Source organism: Nomia melanderi, chromosome 13 (genome assembly GCF_051020985.1).
Source record: "Nomia melanderi isolate GNS246 chromosome 13, iyNomMela1, whole genome shotgun sequence".
NCBI classification, from domain to species: domain Eukaryota; kingdom Metazoa; phylum Arthropoda; class Insecta; order Hymenoptera; family Halictidae; genus Nomia; species Nomia melanderi.
The window spans coordinates 7,803,515-7,823,055 of NC_135011.1; the positions used below are offsets into that span (position 1 = coordinate 7,803,515).

Sequence of the window (19,541 nt, forward strand, 5' to 3'; positions counted from 1 at the left end):
ACCGGGGAGGTGGCTACCGATCGTGGTTCGCGTATCGCGAGATCTAGCTGCGCCGTGGATCCTCGTTAAAAATTGTTTAGGATGATCTGAGACGATATCCCCTTTTGGGATTGAGACTCTGACTACGAGGACTATGGGGGAAAAATATGATATGAATTTTTAGATGGATTTAGTTAACATTCAATGCCTCGTGTGTTGAACGTCTATTCTCAAGCTGAATAATTGGTTTTGAAGTAATAATTCTAAAAGGAATTGTTACATAGAACTCTCAGTTTAATATTGGCTGTAATACTTATTGCTATGGAAAGATCTATTAAGAAATTTTTAGCGGTTGCTTTTAACACTAACTTTGTTTAACTAACTTTGTTTAACACTTTTCAATTTTTGGCTTTTCTGTTGTTGCTATTTTCACTAAGCAAAATCTCTCATCGAACTTGTTTATATTTATTTCGTAGCCAGTTATTTGATTGGTTACGGTAGGAATTGATATTTACAGAGTGTTGGTACCATTGGTGTTAATAAAACCGTGGGTAGCTGAAGTCGCAAGGTTCAACCGTAATCAAATGATATATCAAAAACGATGAAAGAATTCCATATTTGATTGAAGGCTTGTCTACCTGTCTACCCCGAACCCTAGGATATTGAAATACTCGAATATTCGCAGCGATGAATGAATTCATGAGAGAAGAGAGCCACCTGCTCGAGTTCGCATTTCGCGGTCAAAGATTAAAAGGGGACGTGATTCACGGTCGCTCGTGTGATCTCGCAACTCCGCCGCGATCGGCGTGACAAGCGTATTTCAAATATTTATCCGAGCAAGCGTTCGTCCAATGAAGAATTCATTACCCGTTATTCGCTATTCAAATAAAGTTACGACGGACACCGTGTCGGATGCGCGCGGTCCCCTTTCGCAAGCCTCTCTTACTCGCGAGTGTTTCCGTGGCAACCGTAAACTGGCGTCCCTGACGTTTCGCCGGGCGAAGCTCGTATCGCACAGGTAAAACAACCCTTTCGTTAGGGCGGTCCGCGCGGAACCCTCTCGCGGATGCTCGCAGCACCGTCTGTCGCGCGCACACAGGTCTCGATTAATTTCCAATGGACGTGAAAGCTTTTCGTGGCGAAACCTATTCTCCGAACACCGTAATTTTCCGTATCGAGCGTGTTCGACGAGATTTCCGCGCGTTACGTCCATGGGAACGAGCGCAATCTTCGTAATGGAGAAGAATTTGTCCCGCAGCGCGTCGCCATGGGCCGGACCAACGTCTTTTCTACGCGGTAAATCGTCTCGAAGGAGGGACCGTTTCCTGTACGCTCGTCCCGGTTTCCTGGTTGCACACTAGACGCGGCGTAGCGATGGGAGCGATCTAGCTGCGAGTTCAAATCTTTTTAATGAATTTTAATATTCGAAAATACCTTTTACTCTATGAATGATCTATTAGTCACTTCTGCGAAGAAATGATTTCTTTCCAAGAAAAATTGTTTCCCTGTGAAAGAGATACTTCTCTTTTCCGCGAAAGAGCTATTATTTTCATTCACGGAAAATTAACGTATCTTTTCCGCGAAAGTGCTAATCAATTTCTGTATGATGCAATTACTGATTACTCTGTCAAAAAATTACATTACCTCTACAAAGAAAAACTATCTATTTTATCTTTCTGTGAATAGAGTATACATTCTCTCACGAGAAATCAGTTTAGAGACTTCGCGAAAATGTTATTCATCTCCGGCGTGACAAAGTTAGTTGTTTTAAGTACGAGAATATTGTATAACAGAGCTACCTTACTTCTCCGCAACAGTATTATCCCTTTCCTCCGCGAAAGAGCTAGTATATTCCTCCGCGAGAAAGCGACACACCGCAAAAATGCCACTCATCTCCTCCGCTAGAGATCCACTACCCTATCAATCTCCCTCTCGCTCCATCCTGCCATCAGTTTCACTCCGCAATTTCTTAATCGCCGTCGCATCCACGAGAAAGGAATTCTTCGACCGTTCGTCGTCAGAGAAGTATCATCTATGGTACACACCGGCGTACAAATACAATTCGACAAATAGTCGGCATTTCTACAAGGATCGTTATCGACATTGATCGTATTTGCCCGGAGCAAATTGTCGGCTAATCGAGCGAACCAATAAAACGTTAGGCGATAAAGAATACAATGTTCTTCGGCCGGATCGATGTACACGGTCCACTGTTAATTATATCCGAACGGGAGTGGCGCACCTGTCGCGAACGTTTTCCCACCCTACGTTTCGCCCGCCCTCCGAGGAGGGATGGTGAGCGATAGCTCTCGAGACAGTCATGGAATTTAACGGTGATTAATGGAGGAAGCGAGGCCGCCGTATTTTAATTGAGATATAAATCCAGGAGGCCGCGGACGAAGTCGGTCCAATTTCATTACCGGAGTCTAATGGACAGGCAGGGTATCTACACGGGGCTCGATAAAACCGTCGACGATATCCGGCGAACGATCTGCGCATCTCCGCACTGTGTTGCGCGGGTTATCTTTAATCCGTCTCTAATCGAACGAAAAAATTGCGACCGACGAGGAATGAAGGGACAGAGGAGCGGATGAAATGAACTCCGCTCGTAATAATTGACGAGCGGCTGAAAAGCTGCGTTGCAGCGGTGACTACGGACTTCGCAGTATGCGTTAGCCTGTATAAAAAAAATTGTAGAGTCAAATGACATTTCATTTGGAGATCTATAGGGATTTAGAAACATTGCGGAGAGGTTTGGGCTTTTCTTTGTGGAACTGGCATCGATCTTCCTTAATTCCAGTGTAGTTTAATCTTTAGTGTTCGAATGCTGTCGTAATGACGACTTCAAGCTTTGATATATAGTTATACAGTTGGTAGCTGGGAACGGATAATGTAATTAAATTGATCAATTTAAATAACGAGAGGCTGATATATGCGGGTTTTTTGTTTTCTAGTATCTAAGACTTCAGTAATTGGGTTCTTTATTAATTTGTTAGTTTAATAATTTGGTCAAGGATGTTTGAGAAATACTGAACTTGATATACTTCTGATTTTATAAATAATTATAGCACAAATTGGTAAATTGTTTGATGCAAAAATTAAATACCAGTGATAGAAATTTGGAACTCTTATCAATTGGATTTACCGCTGGCACACTGTGCGTCGTTGAAACGGATCGACTGATCCGCCATTTTTACGGCTACCGTCCTCTCGTGCTCGTTTCATTCTTATCGAGGGCATTAGCATACGCATATCGCGAAGCTGGAATGGATTTATACCTCGACAGCCGTTAATCCGTTTGATTATCTTATCGCCGTGACGAAGTCGCTCAGCAATTTTATTGCGGAATAGATTGCACGATTGTTTACCGTGATTCCGTGCTCGATCGCCTCTGAAGCCTTCGTTCATTTTCTATAAGGACTGTTCCTATTTAAGTGTGCACGCTGCAAATAGTGCAATGCTACATGCTCATTTACCAAAGGTCGATAAAGCTTTGTTCCTTTTGCTCGTCGATTATTTCGACGAACATCGGACTTGGATTGGGAGGATTTATTCTACAGCCCCTTATCTGATCGTGGCTCTCGTTTGTCTTTCTTATCTCTAAGAGGTTGCATTTTTTTTAATCAATTTTTATTAAAAATTGCGTACTTTTGATATTTAGCAATCAGTTTCTTTTCGAATTAGTAAATATCTATATCTTCTTAAAGTTGATAACAATATTGCTTTATTAAATGGTGGAGTGTTCGATAAACTTCTCATTCTACGATCGCAATCTTCTGTAGAGTGGGAGCGTAGATTATTATGTTATTAGGATTTAATGATATCCGTGTCATTGTCCCAGCGTGATGGGCGCATTCCGAGCTTCTCCCTGACGGCCGTGGCGTCTCCTTACTTCTCAGTCTATCAGGTTGCGTTCTATCAGGCGTCCGCCACTCACCGACGTCTATCTGCATTAATTGGACCCATTCGCAGTAATTAACCAAGATCCTCCGGCGATCAAAGCGAGGAGACTATCTCCGCTATCTAATCGGTCCCTTCCTAATCCGTTATCTTGTTTTCGATTCCTTGATGCATAGTAATCAGGCGCGGATCGTCGTTGACCATTAGCTTGTTTGAATCATAATTGAAGCGTTTCATTTTAACGTTTATTCAATTTAAAATTCATAGAATTCAACACTTTGCATCTTCGAAAGGTGACTCTCAGTCACACTTGATTTGTGAAATACTGAAATAAAATAGCTTTGTTTCTATATTTATGTATATGTTCTCATTAGTTAGTCTCAGAGAAAGTTGCTAATATCTTCTCGGAGAATGAGTATTTCCAATGAAAAACTCTCGAGTGCGAAGGGTTAATATTAAAATGGATGGATCAAGATATTTCGATATTTTAGGTTCCCTTTTTAAAATTATTGAACTTAAGAATTTTATAAATTCTGTTTTCAGAAATTATTAAGATTATTTAGCAAGAACTGGAATATTTTTTTGTCATTTCTCTAAGAAAATACAAAACAGTTAATTTGATAGTCGGTAGTTCTGGTATTAAGATTGTCCAATGTTGTCAGAAAGGTTGTAGCATCTATAAGAAGCGTCTACTCGCGAGAGATTTGTAGACTACCCTCTGTGTAGTCCGTCCATTTCCATAAATCGCGTTTCAAGACGCTGATTCGCTCGGTCAGACTTTCTGCGCAGATTGCAGACGAAATTTCCCATCGTAAATGGACCGTTAGAGGCGAGGATACTTCATACTCGCGGCGGGACGTTATTATACGCTTAGGGGTCATCATTCTTGAGCAGGTTTCATTTGTAACACCTATTCGATACCGGCTAAATTATCGATCTCTCTTTTCCGATGATCGGATCGGTGTTAAATGAAGCGATCGGTAAAAATCACCTACGAAATCCCGTGTGCCATTGGCAATTCTTTCTTGCGCTCCATTGGCCTCGAAATCATTCAGTGTGCGTATCATAATAACCATATATTTTTACCATATACTCTATATTTAACAGAAATAAAAGAAAAGATTATCTCGTTTTAGCTTAAAGGATCAAGATTAATTTCATCCGAAGCCTTTGCTAGGAATCTAATTTGATATTATGCGACAGGGGATTATAATTTGATAACTTTTAAATTTAAACCTTTAAAATATGAACGTAATATTCGTGAAATTTGCTAGATTTTAAATTTAAATTCTCGAACTATGAATTAGATATTCCTGAAATTTTCTAAATTAAAATTTAAAATATTCAAACTACGTCCGCAACATTTGTAAAACACGTTGATTCAACCCATCAATATTTATCAACCATTCATTGTCCGAATTTCGCGAAGAAGTTTCACGTGCCGCGGTTTCATGTGCCGGTATCTTTTTATTCGCGCGGCTCCGATCGAAATTCGATCCACGCTCAACAAGACGGCGCCATGATTCATCTGGAAAGGTGTATTGTCCGTAGCCGGTCGACATTCCCCGTTATCCGTGGAACATATTGAAGCAACCGACCGGAAGGAAGCTCGGTTTCGCCGGAATCTACCATGAGTTTCGCCGCCCCTACAGGTCCAACCCGTGAAACTGACGATTCGGTGTCTCCGTGAGGGTCCTCGTCGCCAATGAAACCGTTCGCACGTGGCACGCTACTCACGGCGACCGTATCTCGTCAGAGAAAAGTGAAAACTCGAGGGGAAAACGATTTATAGGGGTTCGAGATCTGCCCTGACGTCGTTAAAAAATTTCTATCAATGCGGGGAGAATCCTTTACTAGCTAATCCATATCAGAATTTTATTCATACGTATACTTTTATTTATCTGAATACCTCGATCACACATGGACACCATAATTATTACATAAAGTCACTAAAGGAGAACAATTTTATTATTGAAACAAGTGGGAACGTCCGTTTTCATATTTTCTTCTATAGAATTTCTTACAGCTTCATGCAAATTTGACAAAATTGCTTCGAATCACTTCTACGTTGATTTTGTATTTTTACATGAAAAATATATGCAGCTGCAGTATAATGCAGTTGAAGCAGATGTAAACCTTTCGGTTGCCAACACAGGTGTTAAATAAGGATTGGAAGATATTGCAAAACGCTTTCAACCGAGAAACAGAATGATAAAGTAAACATCACAAGTGTCGTATGTTTCCTGCGATTTGTTCACACATTCCGCTCAGCTGAAGCTAGTGGAAGCTTATTGGGAGCATCCGGGTTTTTCACGAACTTTTAATTGGCGGAGCATCAAAGGGCGCAGATCTCATGGAGGATCAGTAATCCGCGAGAACTGCTAATTTGCGCTTCGCGATCCGCCCCTAGGAGCCTTCGTTACGCGGGAAAAGTCACGTTTGTGGAGATTCGATGCGATGGCGATTAAATCCGGTGGGTGGTTTGCCCGGCAGGCAGCACCGAATAGACAAGCTGCCTCGTGCAGAACCTACTGTACGCAACATTAACCCGTGACCGCGGCCGATAATTTAACGCGTCCTCCCTCCCTTGACAAATGCGGCCGCGCCGAAACGAACCGGCCGCTAGGAGGGGTGACGCGAGGCAGTGTTCTCCCGTCGAAAACGATCGGATGGTTCGTTAATGTCGGAGCAATCCGTGGGAAATATAATATTTATCTTGCAATCTAATAACACTTGTCGCTTGGTAATATCGTCCTGCTGATTCATGGAAGAACCGCGACAGATTTATTCTTTGGTTTCAATTCGTTTCGTTTAACACTAAAACTGTCGAGCAATTAACTTGACTTTTTAAAATTTCTGTATAGAAATACTGAGATTGCATCTATTCAGACTTTAATTGATTTGCAGTTCAGTTCGCGTATTGCTAAATCGATTTATATAATTTCTCAGAGAAACAACTGTTATTTTCCAATCATTTCAGATGGAAGACATGAGGAATGGGTCATTGTAACTTGTTTGGTAGTTTTAGTATTAATGGTCGTTTTGAAACTTTTATTGGATGATTCTGTTCAAGAATGGTTTTCGAGGGTAGTTCTGCTTTTCGAAAGTAGCTAATGAAAATTCAATATCGTATAAATGGTTGGTGACTTAATTTCTTTAAGAAAGGTTTTTATGTGGATAGTGATGTTTTCAGTTTCCTAGATTTTAAGAGAACCATAATGAATGAGGATTTATTGAAAAGGTGATTGGGTTATTCATAGTACATTAATGAAATTAAGTTGACGAATTTGAATGATTTTGCAGCTAAGTTCGAATGGATTTAGGATTCGTCGTCCAAGTATTAATAAACGCGAGTTTTCGCAGTATGGTCTACACTACGTATTTTTTTGAGTTTAACCTTCGACTAGTAGTAATTAATCATCGATAATTGTATGCTCTGGTCGCGTAATGAGGTATTACTTTGCAACACTTTATCAACGTCGCAGCCATTTTTACGAGCTTCTTTTTAAAAGGAATAATTGCATCGATAAACGGTGCATTTGCTGATGCATTCGGTGTTCCTGTTCAGTCCAAATACTCAATCATTTTCATATTAAATAGTATTGATTATCCATGAGACGTAGCATTTGAGATTCTGTTTATACATTATAAACTCATATACTTTGTATTTGTTATCTTGTAGCCATTTTCTTATGATAATATTTATCTAAGACAGTCGTAAAGAGTGCTGTGAATAATTTGGCAGGTGTTCCGCGGCCAATGAATTATTCAAAACGCGGCGCGTGGAAAATAGCTTCGCGAGGTGAAAACGCTGGGATGGTAATTAATGATAACGATAAGTGACGGAGGTCGATTTTAATATAAGATTTCAGTATAAAAACTCTCGTCCTGTGTATCACCATTAGAAACGTTTGAAAATTCGTGCGGAGATAGACGAAGCTAAGAAATCGAAGATGTCTCGTTCTGTTCTTTTTGTTCTTTTCATGATTTCCATATATTTCGGCTGTGAGTATCGATACTTTTTCATCTTCTGTTAATCTTAGTTAATTCACTTGTTGCTTCTATTTTAATTAGTGAACATTGCTGGTAATGTGTGCCCTGCTAACGAACGTTACAGCAGATGCGGAGTCAGTTGCGAGCAAAAATGTGGCGAACCACCGAGTAACTGTCTTGAGGTTAGTCTGGTACAGGACGAGAACATTCTCTTACCTACGTATTATTTCTTTTAAAAAAGCTAAATTGTTCGTCTCGGATCCGACTAATTTATGTATTAAATATCTAAAAGATATGTTATTAATGTAGAAACTGCTTCTTAGTACTGCTTATCACGGTAGAATCACTCGAAGTCAGACTACACAGCTTGCTCGCGTAACTGTCGCGATGCGCTCCCAAACTAGGGACAAGTAGAGAGGCAATGCTCTTCTGACCGATTGAAGATTCTTATGAATTTTAAATCCATCTGGTTTTCTGTAGGTATGCAAAGAGCCTGGCTGCATATGTGTCGATGGATTTGCGAGGAACTCTAAGGGACGCTGTGTCCACGTGAGAGATTGCTAACTAGGAAATCATTGCTCATCGCGTTGATTACTCCAGGAAATGAATGGCACTCGATGTAAATATGCTATTCCATCTTTTAGCATTAAATGGTATTGTTTAATAGTTGTTTATATTACAAATGACAGCTGAAATTTGATTGCCAAGTTACATTATACTGTAGTAGTCAACGCGTTATTAATCTTGGGACCGAAAATGTGAAGAGATACTATAATGCGTACCCCTTATTCCTTTATCCAAATTTTACCTATGCTGAAGTCACTGAATAAGACCTTGCTCCCCATACCTTGCAACAGCTTATCAAGACTGTTGTCACTTTCCGCAAGTTTATTACGTGAGAGAACAATTGTCGCTTGTTAACGCGGTTTACTGTACCCTTCTTATCCAAATTTCTTGAATAAACACGGTTGATACCCGAGATTCTTTTTATACAATAAAATTACGATTCCCCGTGTCCCTGAAGTCAGAATCCTGCGATAAAACTTATCTAAGTCGTTTGTAAACTACCGCGTAAATAATATGACACGTGTTCTTCTGCAAATTATGAATAATTCAGACGCGATACGTTCTAAAATATAACATTGTAAATACTTGTAGAATAATTAACGGTGGTAATAAATAAGCGATAGAGGCCGGTTAACAGATATAAAAGCTAGGTCACTTCGTGGATTCACATCAGAAGCATTTGAAAAGTCGCATACGATATACAAGAAGCAGAGCTCAAACCGGAAGCCGAAGATGTCTCGCTACGTAATTCTTCTTCTCCTCATCGCCGTTTCCTACATTGCCTGTGAGTATCGACGAATAGACAACAGAGAGATTCATCTTGATCTTTCGTCAGTTTTGGTTAAATTTTAATGTTCATTTTCACTTTGATCAGTGAACAACGCCCAGGGTTGCGGCCCGAACGAGCGTTTCACCAGTTGTAAAAGTGCATGCCAGGCAACGTGTAAAAACCCAAATGTTTACTGTATTGAGGTTAGTCTTATGCTTGACACGAAGACCTAATTTATATACTTTTTTTGCTATAATAGAATCTCACGTCTGAACAGTTTTTATTCCACAAAACTAAATTAAAAACATTTCAACTTTGGTTCTTAAATTAAAAATTGTATCATTATTTCTTTCAAACGTTAAAATGTCAAGTATCAACATAGAACACTAAATTATCGAATTTAGATGATATTGTTTCTCTCACAGTAGAATGAGACAGAGTCAGACAATAGAGTCTACCTCCGTAATTGTCGTGATGCGCTTCCAAGCCATAGACAATTAGAGAGACAATATTGTAATCATTGATAGCAGTAATACTTCTTTAAATTTTGATGACTTTCTTTAGGAATGCATGGGAGACGGATGCGAGTGTAAACCAGGATATGTAAGAAACTCCAATAACCAGTGTGTCTTGCAGTCGCAATGCTAATAATAAGGACGTTCTTCATCGCATTGGCTACCATAGAAAATTCGTGAACGAAGATTCATTCAGGGATATGGTAGACGATTAGTAACAATTCACATTTAAAACCTCGAACACAATTTTTGAACGCTGTTATAAAAATTAAACGTCGAATCATGTCTCTGTGTGATAGTCAACGCGTTATTAATCTCAGGACCGAGCATTCAGGGAAAATATTGTACGGCAACCGATTCTACTAATTAAAGAGCTTATTCAAATAATTCAATACACCCATTGTTCCTTCATCCACGTTTCGTCCGTCTATTGGCTCAACGAGCCCCAGCAACTCGCAAATCTTATCGTGGACAAACGTTATCGATGAATCACTTTTAACTTATCTATGTAAAAAGAGAGGCGAGTTTGATGAATTAGTGATTGAACTACACATCTCCGATAAATCATTTCTTCAACGTAAACGTACTTTTCCAAGATATTACTAGCACTTAACGATTAATTTATCTGTCTCGACGCACTTGAGCTCCTGTAAGTCTACGCGATATCCGGAGTGATCGATCACACATGTTGCGTCAAACAAAAACAATAACGAACAGACAGTTTAGTATACGGAGGATGAGGAAGCTGTGGTTGCGAGGAAGCAGACAAAAATACTTTTCAGGAGATAGAAATATTTTTAATCATGTGTGTTATACAAACTGGCTTAACAAAAATAATCAATGCGAGGTAAATTTACATGTTAATTAATATAATTATCCCCAGATAATGATTCTTCAGTTATAACGACTGGCAGAAAGTGTTCTACAGTGCATAACTATTAGAAATTTAAACTAAATGCAACAGTTGTCATTTAGTTTGTCCACGGAATCAACACTCGCGTGTCAGTACGCATTTGTTCTCCCTGTTCCTGACATAACCGGGTTTGCATTGACAGCCTATTTCACATCTCTGAAAAAGGAATCAAAAAATAAAATTAGATGACGGGAATGAATGAATAAAAAATTAAATATATGAAGTTATATGAAATACTGAAATTCTTTCTTTCAAAATAATTCACTCGAATTCGAGATCTTAAAATGGTTATGGACAATTGAACTAACCATTGTACAGATTGGCGAAGCTTTCCTCTCGCAGGTGTCCACACACGGTGATCCACAGCTATTGAACACCTCGTTTGGCCCGCATTCCTGTGAACCTTGCGTTTCATCGGGAAACGCGGCTGTAAAAAATAAAATACAATTTTAAGCACCTTCCTGATTCTTATTCACAATTAAAAAGGAAACCTTAAACAATGTTGGAACTTAAAGAATATTATAAAACATTCAGATAAAAAGAAAACACTTAGTACTCTTGGTATATCAATGTTCCCTAACAACAATATATATTACTGCAAAAAATTAATTGCGAAATAATTACATTATTTTATAAAAGGTAAGAATTAAGAATTTGAACAGCTGATTCCGGAAACATTGAGCTTTTGTATTTTTGAGAAAATTCCAGACATTGTATAGATTCAAAATAAACAACTGATTCCCAAATTCCGACCAACAGTGTACCCTACAGCGAATGTCAGTTGCCACCAAAACAGTTAAAATCAAACACACTATTTTTGTTAAATTCATTAATGAATGAATTAATGAATGAAACTCTGGCGCGAACCGCGTTGAAATTCGATGATACTCACCCACATATGCGATGGCAACAACGAAGAAAAGAAGAATTGTTGCGCGTGTCATGTTGATTCACTGTACGAAAAGAAATGTCTTCTGACGTCCACTCGGCGATCGCTGGTTTTATACTGCGCCCACTGGGCCTTCGCGTCGTGTCTCCCGCGTCGCCCGCTCCACAATTTTTGCTAGATCCCTCTGAAACCCGCGATTCACCCCGCTGATTCACAAGATTATCGCCTACGAGTCGACACTATTGATTATCTGTCACGATAGCCTCTATCTCGTGGGTATACTAAATAAAGTAATAAGACAGAGATACAATACGCTTCGACCAGCGCACACACATTTCACCTTCCCGAATTCGTAATTTCATCTAAGAAAATCTTTTTCCCTCGCGTTAGTGGAGAGTCATTTCCCAGGAAGTCCCGTAACCTGTTCCAGACAAGATTGCCTTGTTGAGTACCGAGAAAATCTTTCGCTAGCTTATGCAACGTCCTCGTGCAGCTGGTTAGCAAGCTGTTTTGCGTCTTATTAGACCATCTCCGAAACGACGTCGTCAGCTTGAACGATAAAAATGTTCCCCGCGGTAGAATTCTACGGAATACGATAACCGCGTGCGGAAATAACATTCCCACGCGATGTTATCTCGTTATCATCGTGGTTAAGTTAACACGTTCGTTAGGAAAGCTTCTCTGATCTGGCTTTTAAAAACCTTAATCACCTGTTCTGAGTATGGCAGTTATTTTCGGCTAATTTATTGGATCATTGAATACCTTGGCATGATTCAACTGGTGTTTTTTTGATATTGTGGCTGTTATGGTATTCCAAGAATGATTAAGTTGAAGTTTAATTAAGAGACATTGATTTTTGCTTGAAAAACGTGGTCTGATCTCGTTATACATTTCGCACCGAATTCGATTTAGCATCTCGTAACGGAAGATCACCGTTTTTTGATTCGCTAGCACAAATGTCGCATGGGAATACCCTCCATTCAGCAAAAAGTAGACGGATTACGGTATCTGAGACAAAACAACAACCTCTGCCACCGATTTTGCAGCCGACGGCTGTGTCTACCGCTTAATCTCGCTTCTGAGAAGACGGCGTGGTGACTTTTCAATCAGAATTCGCGAGGTTCTCGTTGCCGAAATTAATTGTTTACGATGAACCTGTAAACAGCTGTTAATCTTTCAGTTGGAAAATCAAAATTCTACAGAGACGAGTACGTCTTCAACAGCCTGATCCTGGCAGCTTCATTTTAGGATCAAGGTTTAAAATTTACTACTCTGTGGCTGGAAAGGATAATTTAAGAACTAATTCATTTGATATTTATTGACATTTACTCCTTCAATTTATTATATCTCTAGACGATCTCAGATTTATCAAGTACTCTATTAGAATTTACAAAATCAAGGCAAATGAATCATATTATCGTATACCAGATCCGAGAGCTAATTAAGTACGTGAATTAGTCATCATCGATTTCGAGAATTACGGAGAAATCTTTCATGCTCAACAAACGAGCACTTATCTTATGCAAATTATTAATACGAATCGTCCTCGGTTTCGTTTGCTCTGCGCTGTTTGGATTGGGCTCGAGATCTTCTCGGAAACGCGAGAGTGTTTGCTGGAAGCATGCGAAACAGGTGGCGGCCGGTGTTCTTTCTCCCAGGTTAGGTGGTCCGTCGGGACAACGAAAGGGTGTCGATCGTTTCAAAGCATCCAGAAGGATTACCGAAAAATATCGACGAAATACTTCCGAAAGCAAATCTCCGAATTAACCTTTTCAGAACGAATGTCGTCATGTTGATAAATTCATAATTAAAAAATTGACAATGTAATCGAAAGTCACAGTGGAAGAATTCGATTATTTATTATTTAAAATGTCATTAATCCATTATTAATTTGATTATTAAAATTACCAAAAATTCATGTATTTGTCCTGCTTTCTAATATATAAAATTTCAACGCGTAAATATTTTTCTACGGAAATTTAAAAAATCCTCGTCTGCAAATCGCGGCAATCTGAAATACCTCTGCCGGTAAATACACTGTGACGATAATTATTAATAACACGATTAGATAATAACCGACGATTTCGTACCTCGCGCGGGAATTTTCCCGCAGCTCGCGGTAAATATTTTTCCCGAAATTCTGATCCGAGCGCGCACTACACGAGCAACACGATCGAAACCAGCGTAGCGCGATAATGCCGTTATCGATCTATATTTGGGCCACTGCGCTCTTAACCTGCCTCGATCTGGCCGGCGGGTCGTGATCTCCGACACGACGACGAACCACCCGCTGGAACCGAGTAATTGGCCGCGTTTCGTTTCTGGAACGCGTGTATAAATATTTACGTGATCTATCGTGGTGTATGCAGAAACTAAATTTCGCTCGTTCCTTTTATAACTTAAAAAACATAAAGTTATAAAGGATTTGTCCAAAAGCAATTCGCTCTTCGGGAATCGAAAATTCGGATACGAAAGATATCATGCATTCATGTGGAGGATTTTTAAAACATCAGATAGAAACTTTATTAGAAGTGTAATTAAATTTATGCGTTACATGATTTTGAAGACATTGAAATCGTTAGTACAGAAATATAAATTTTATTGCACTCTATACACAGTTTCAAGATTCCTGATTATGAAGCATCGAGATTGCACAAGAATCTTCAGTCTAGTCGTTTCTATCGGAGACTATAGTTACGAATTAGTTAGCAGTTTCAAGAAAATTGAAAAATGTTAATTGTTCTTTTTCTGTAAAGGCTTCATGAAATCACTAATCGACCATGGCCGATCACGTCTTATATTGTCGATTATGCAACCTATGATCGACACGCAGTCATTGTCGGTGTCCTTCAAATATCCTGGCTTGCATTTGCAGCCTGGTTTACAGATCTGGAATAAACATGAAATGATTAAGATAAATATTTAAATAAATTTGGATTAACGTTATAACGAGCATCAGTTAGATCTAAGGAGAAATATATTTTTGATCGCATAGCTCGATTATTGAAGATTCGTTTTCTTACTGGTCCCTGACATATTCCAGGAAAAGGACGTTCACAAGTTGGCATACACGCGACGCAATCCGTGGGCTCCTCGTTTCGGTCGCATTTGATCGGACCCTCTAAAACGCGAGGAATCAACAGGGCATTACTAATAATTCGATCAACATCCTCACTACCGAAGAAACATACCAGTAGAAGGCTTCGTGTCACCTGGAGCAGTCAGCACGTCATTCGGTAAGTCTGAAAATTTGATATTCTTAATGTTCTATAGTCACTATTCACTCCGATAAGCGTTATCGTATTCACAGATTTTGAGAATCAGCTGTGGCCTCAATTGAATTAGCTCAGTAGCTCGTGAAGCTCATTCAGAACGACGCATCTGAGTTTCTGAATCTTTTTTTAATTTAATTCTAAATTAAAGACTCAGTGTTAGACGAAACATCTGTCGTGCTATTTTTAAACAATTGGCAACCCATGGAATTGTGTAAATGAAGAGCACAGGTGAGCTTCCAAGTGACGAACGTTTTAAATGTTACTAATTCAATGTTGAAATTATTCAGTTCGAAAACGATGAAATACATACTACAGCTTATAAATGAACCTATTGTTCGAAAGTGTTTCGTCGAGACACTTACACGTTAAACAAAGAAACAGCACGACAAAGGACATCGCAACGATCTGATTCATTCTGCATGGATGCAAAATACCGCGCGAGTTCAACAAGTTACTAATGGTAAATTCTAACGGCAGCTTTTTATAGCGAACAGCCCCGGGTTGTTTGAGGAGGTCGTAATTCATTTCCGACGTGTATAATCATTGTTCAAATCGGCCGATCCCTGTCCAAATGTTTGCTGCCTGAATTTTTCCCAGATAAAAACACTGCGCCTGGTTACAGGGACATTTCAAGCAGAGTCATCGAGTTCATTATCAATGGTAATTTCTTACTTCCTCCGCAATTTCTTTAGTAACTTTGTTCATCAAGGTTGCCTTATCGTTAATAATTTTGCGCGGAAGGTAAAACCTACATTCGTTACGCGTTCATACATATTGCGAGAGTTAAAAATCCTTGACAGGAAGTTACAATGTTATTGCAGCTGGAAAAAATGAGTAATATTCATGTCCGTTAGAAATTTTTACTACGTAATGGCATTGCATGCAAATTTCCTTCGAGAAACTAACGAAACCTTGTCCGACATCGCTTATCTGCGAAGGGTGCCAACTCATCCTTGTGTATATCTCGATATTATTCGATAAACTCATACCAACACGCACGGATCTCTGGGATAATCCCAGAATAGTACAACTTAATTTTTTTTTACAGCCACGGTACACGTTCCATATCAGGATAAATTTCCATAATTCATCGTACGCTGTATTAATTGAAAAATACGCCGTGGTGATGAAAACTTGTTGCAATTCGACTTCTCTTTATTAGTACGTTATTACATTACATTTGTAACGATACTTAAAGAGGGAGTAGATATTTCGATCATAGATAAGGGACAAAGTGTATTTGGTGTCCACTGGCGTTAACAATCTTGGGGCTCGACGCACATTTTCTTAACATTCCTTAGGTATCCTTGTCTACATTGACATCCGACCACGCATAGCTGAAACAGCATAAGTTACATTAAATGCTTGCGATGCGAGAGAAATTTAAACCAAATGAATCCTTTGAATGTATTAAAAGGACAATTTTATTTCGATGAGTAGTATTCTTAATTTCGATTTGAATATTAATGTGATTACACAGAAGGACGTATAGATAGACTGACTAGATAATGACTAATGAATATTTCAGGCTGTACTTGAAAGGCTAAATCTACTTTGACGACTGTCCCTCGTTTTCTTCATTCCGCTTTGATTCCGAGTCTTCCGATATTTAAACGAATAAGGCACTAGATAGTAACTAATTAGTAACTGCTAACTACTAAACAGAACATAAGATACAATGTCACGACATCAAAATGAATACTGACCTCATCGCAGACGTGGCGGTAAGGTGTATGGCAAGTGGGTTCGCAAGCCGTTCCACAATACGTGAACTTCTCGTTCATGCCGCACCCCTGACCGTGTGTGCCTTGAACAAGATTAAATCGTGCTGTTATTGCTTGCGACAGTTCCGGTTGATCCTCATGCGACCGGTGTCGTTGCTCGAAGTCGGGCTAAATTTGAATTTGTCTCCGACATTTAGACATTGAACTTCCGTAAGGAGAACCTTCAGTGACTCACTCGGTATTGCTCTCTAGTATTACACTCTAGTATTGGCTTTGACTACTCGGGTTGATCAACAACCTTTTACTTACTAACGAGAAGCACTGCCAAAAAAGCGAGTGAAAAGATGAAAATTCGGGACATGGTAGCGCCCGTTTCTGGACAACTTACGATCGGTACTGAAATTCGAAGAAACCAATTGGCTCTTTTATAGACGCCTCGACATGAGGAAATCTTGAAAGATTCATTCCAATTATGTTAATTTTCGTCGCGCAATATTTTAAACCAGTTTATTTTAAAACCCGAACCGTTGGTCAGTCATTTTTAATGGCCCGATGATTACCATAAATAAGAGAACCGATATTCTACAAAAACATGGGCAGACAGAGGCAGTAGGTCGAATCGATTGAAAGAGCGGTGACGTAAGTTTGTGTGTTGTGCACTGCAAGCGAAATCGTTTTTTCTTGAGATAAAATCGAATGACTGTTTGTGGTATAGTTAAATTAATACTTTATATGCGCGCGGCGAAGAAAGATACTTTTTATGCGACAGAGCGGAAAATTCACTGTGTCTATGATAAAACGAATGGAAACACGCGTACCGAACCGCGACTGAGGTAAGTAGAATCGACCAACGATGATCAAACACTCGATGCCCTTGAAAGTCAAACTCCATTCGACAAAATATTGAGTTTCTTGTTTTTCCACAGTTACTTGAACATCAAGTGCACACTATACTTCGACCCGTCTGACTCAACACTGTCCTTTTCCGCTTTTCAATCTTCCTACCTTCCAGTCACTTTCTTATTTTATTCCGAGCCCAACTCTTAACTCTGTGCACTCGAAAGACTTTCCACTACAAATAACCGCCACTTATCGACGAATACCGATAATATTCTTGACAACCAACATAAACAAAAATCACGCATAAATACATAAATCAGGGAACAGTTTGTATTATAATATTTCGCGAATCGAATCGTCTCATATAATTTACAGTAAATATTCAGTGTTATAATTCTCTTACCAAGTGCTAAGGGTTACCAGCACGCACAAATTCTCCTCCTATTCCAAGTCCTTATACACATAAATCAGATCTCCATGAATATTTACCGAATAATCCGCAATCAATCCACGACAAATAATATTACCACCCTCCTATTCAACGAAAACAGCGAGAATGATCGTCCCGCCCTGCGCAAACAGGAGACGGCAGAAAAGTTGCCGCGACCAGCGTTTCCTTTCGAGTTCTCCGCCCCGTCCCGCCGACGCAGCGATTCTCGCGCGGTATCGACCGTGCAATCGCCGGACATTGTGCGGAGCCGGTAATTAGCGACCGTCCTGCGCGAAAAGGTTTCCCACTCCATTGAATCCGGGATACTCCATCGACGGATCCGGTACGTCATCCGATCGATCGATCCTGCGCGCGAATCCGCGTTTGCTTTTACCTTAAATGCCCTTTCACGGTCGGCAGAGACAACCGCCGACGGATCTTCCCTGTGCTTCTCCATTCTCTGGCGTCGCTGTCTCCTTTTTCTCGCTTTTTATTCGGTGAAACCGGGAGTCGGGAATTGAATATCCGACAGTCAAAATGCTATTTATTATTGAGCACTCAGGACCCGCGCCCTCCTCTTGCCCGCCCGCTCGCCCCTCATCCTCTCGTTCCGGTAATTCGTCTCGACGGGCGAGTGCTTTAAAGGTTGCTCTCGAAGAGCGTGGCGTCTCGATCGCTCTCGATCCATCCTTCGATAAATAATCTATTGCTATGAAGCTTCTCTGCAGATATAGTCTCCAGCCTAGAGGATGTTCCCGTTTCTTGCTAAGTTTGAATCATCTGCAAGCAACGCGAATTATAATCAAGTATAAATGAAGCGTTATTTTCGTACAAATGTTTCAACTTCAGAATAATTGTGTAAAATTTGTAGCAGCTAAGAGAATTGTATTTTTCTGTGGAACAAAGTAGTGCATTATGAAAGGGGTAGCAAAAGCAAGAGGTTAAATGTGAACGTCTGAATCACGCTCAATCTTCGTCCCTCCGTATCTACATTTTCCAGCGTAATCGAGTCTCGAATTGAATTTCGAGCTTAAAGAGCACTATCCAGCCGACCGCGGTCCTTCGACATTGTCTCGTCCGGGCTATTCAGTGTTTTAAGTCGCTTGAATGGGTCCGAGAGCCAGCCCGCGCCCTCCACGCCGGCGACCAGCAGCCACTGACAGCGGAAAACTCGATTGGAGGTCCTCGAGAGAGCTCACCCGCTTCTCGTCGCCCTTCTCTACCCTCCGCGTCCCTTCGAACGCCCTTCTCTACTCTACTTTTCACCCCTCTGCGACGTGACGTCGCAGGAGGCGAGGCTTGGGCTCCTTTGTGCCGGCGAAGGGCCGCGATCTCACCCCCTGGTGGAACACTCTGACACACTGACCCGATATTAACGCGTCCAATCAGCCTCGCGCGGCTCCTAGCACCGCTAAACGTTCCCTGTGCTTGAAGGGCGTCTGACACCTCTCTAACAACTCGCTTGTTCGTTCCCGTGTCACGATTCAACGACGAATTCGATGATTGATCTCTTATTAACTCTACAGACGACGCCGGTGCAAGATACTGATTGTGTTACTGTTCCTACCGACTGCGATTTTTGCTTCGTTAGTTTGGTATCGTGTGTTTTCTAGTTTACAGAGATGAGGATAGCTGTGATGTGTAGAGGTAGAGAATTATTTGAATAATTATGGTAGACGAAAGTCTAAGAATTTATCAGAAAATAGTTGATTATGTATATTAACGTATGTTCACGAGGAAATGTAGG

The 19,541-nt window shown here is 40.2% G+C and overlaps 3 protein-coding genes and 1 long non-coding RNA gene across 4 annotated transcripts; 1 reads left to right on the forward strand and 3 right to left on the reverse strand.

Annotated features, from left to right (window-relative positions):
* The first annotated feature begins 9,054 nt into the window (after positions 1–9,054).
* Positions 9,055–10,110, forward strand: LOC116432308 (chymotrypsin inhibitor-like). The gene is made up of 3 exons (XM_031988956.2): positions 9,055–9,223; positions 9,314–9,411; positions 9,773–10,110. Exons 1-3 carry the CDS (start codon positions 9,172–9,174, stop codon positions 9,854–9,856), a joined length of 234 nt encoding a protein of 77 aa, XP_031844816.1. The 5' UTR covers positions 9,055–9,171; the 3' UTR covers positions 9,857–10,110.
* Positions 10,111–10,495: 385 nt separating this feature from the next.
* Positions 10,496–11,973, reverse strand: LOC116432307 (chymotrypsin inhibitor-like). Its single transcript, XM_031988955.2, has 3 exons — positions 11,529–11,973; positions 10,945–11,063; positions 10,496–10,792 (listed from the first exon to the last, which is right to left on the reverse strand). The coding sequence occupies exons 1-3, from the start codon at positions 11,578–11,580 to the stop codon at positions 10,712–10,714; spliced, it is 252 nt and encodes an 83-aa protein (XP_031844815.1). The 5' UTR covers positions 11,581–11,973; the 3' UTR covers positions 10,496–10,711.
* A 2,043-nt stretch (positions 11,974–14,016) lies between these two features.
* Positions 14,017–15,309, reverse strand: LOC116432305 (zonadhesin-like). The gene is made up of 4 exons (XM_031988952.2): positions 15,163–15,309; positions 14,717–14,767; positions 14,549–14,646; positions 14,017–14,414 (listed from the first exon to the last, which is right to left on the reverse strand). The coding sequence occupies exons 1-4, from the start codon at positions 15,212–15,214 to the stop codon at positions 14,259–14,261; spliced, it is 357 nt and encodes a 118-aa protein (XP_031844812.1). The 5' UTR covers positions 15,215–15,309; the 3' UTR covers positions 14,017–14,258.
* Positions 15,310–16,089: 780 nt separating this feature from the next.
* LOC143175194 (uncharacterized) lies at positions 16,090–18,038 on the reverse strand. Its single transcript, XR_012999930.1, has 3 exons — positions 17,768–18,038; positions 16,507–16,607; positions 16,090–16,137 (listed from the first exon to the last, which is right to left on the reverse strand). It is a non-coding gene; the product is annotated as an uncharacterized LOC143175194 (long non-coding RNA).
* Positions 18,039–19,541: the final 1,503 nt, after the last annotated feature.

Coding starts and splice junctions, on each gene's coding strand:
- LOC116432308 (XM_031988956.2), top strand. CDS start 9,172: ATGTCTCGCTACGTAATTCTTCTTCTCCTCATCGCCGTTTCCTACATT. Junction 9,224..9,313: donor CGCCGTTTCCTACATTGCCT/GTGAGTATCGAC, acceptor CACTTTGATCAG/TGAACAACGCCCAGGGTTGC. Junction 9,412..9,772: donor CAAATGTTTACTGTATTGAG/GTTAGTCTTATG, acceptor GACTTTCTTTAG/GAATGCATGGGAGACGGATG.
- LOC116432307 (XM_031988955.2), bottom strand. CDS start 11,580: ATGACACGCGCAACAATTCTTCTTTTCTTCGTTGTTGCCATCGCATAT. Junction 11,064..11,528: donor TGTTGCCATCGCATATGTGG/GTGAGTATCATC, acceptor TATTTTTTACAG/CCGCGTTTCCCGATGAAACG. Junction 10,793..10,944: donor CTTCGCCAATCTGTACAATG/GTTAGTTCAATT, acceptor TTCCTTTTTCAG/AGATGTGAAATAGGCTGTCA.
- LOC116432305 (XM_031988952.2), bottom strand. CDS start 15,214: ATGAATCAGATCGTTGCGATGTCCTTTGTCGTGCTGTTTCTTTGTTTA. Junction 14,768..15,162: donor GCTGTTTCTTTGTTTAACGT/GTAAGTGTCTCG, acceptor TCAAATTTTCAG/ACTTACCGAATGACGTGCTG. Junction 14,415..14,548: donor CTGGAATATGTCAGGGACCA/GTAAGAAAACGA, acceptor TGTTTATTCCAG/ATCTGTAAACCAGGCTGCAA.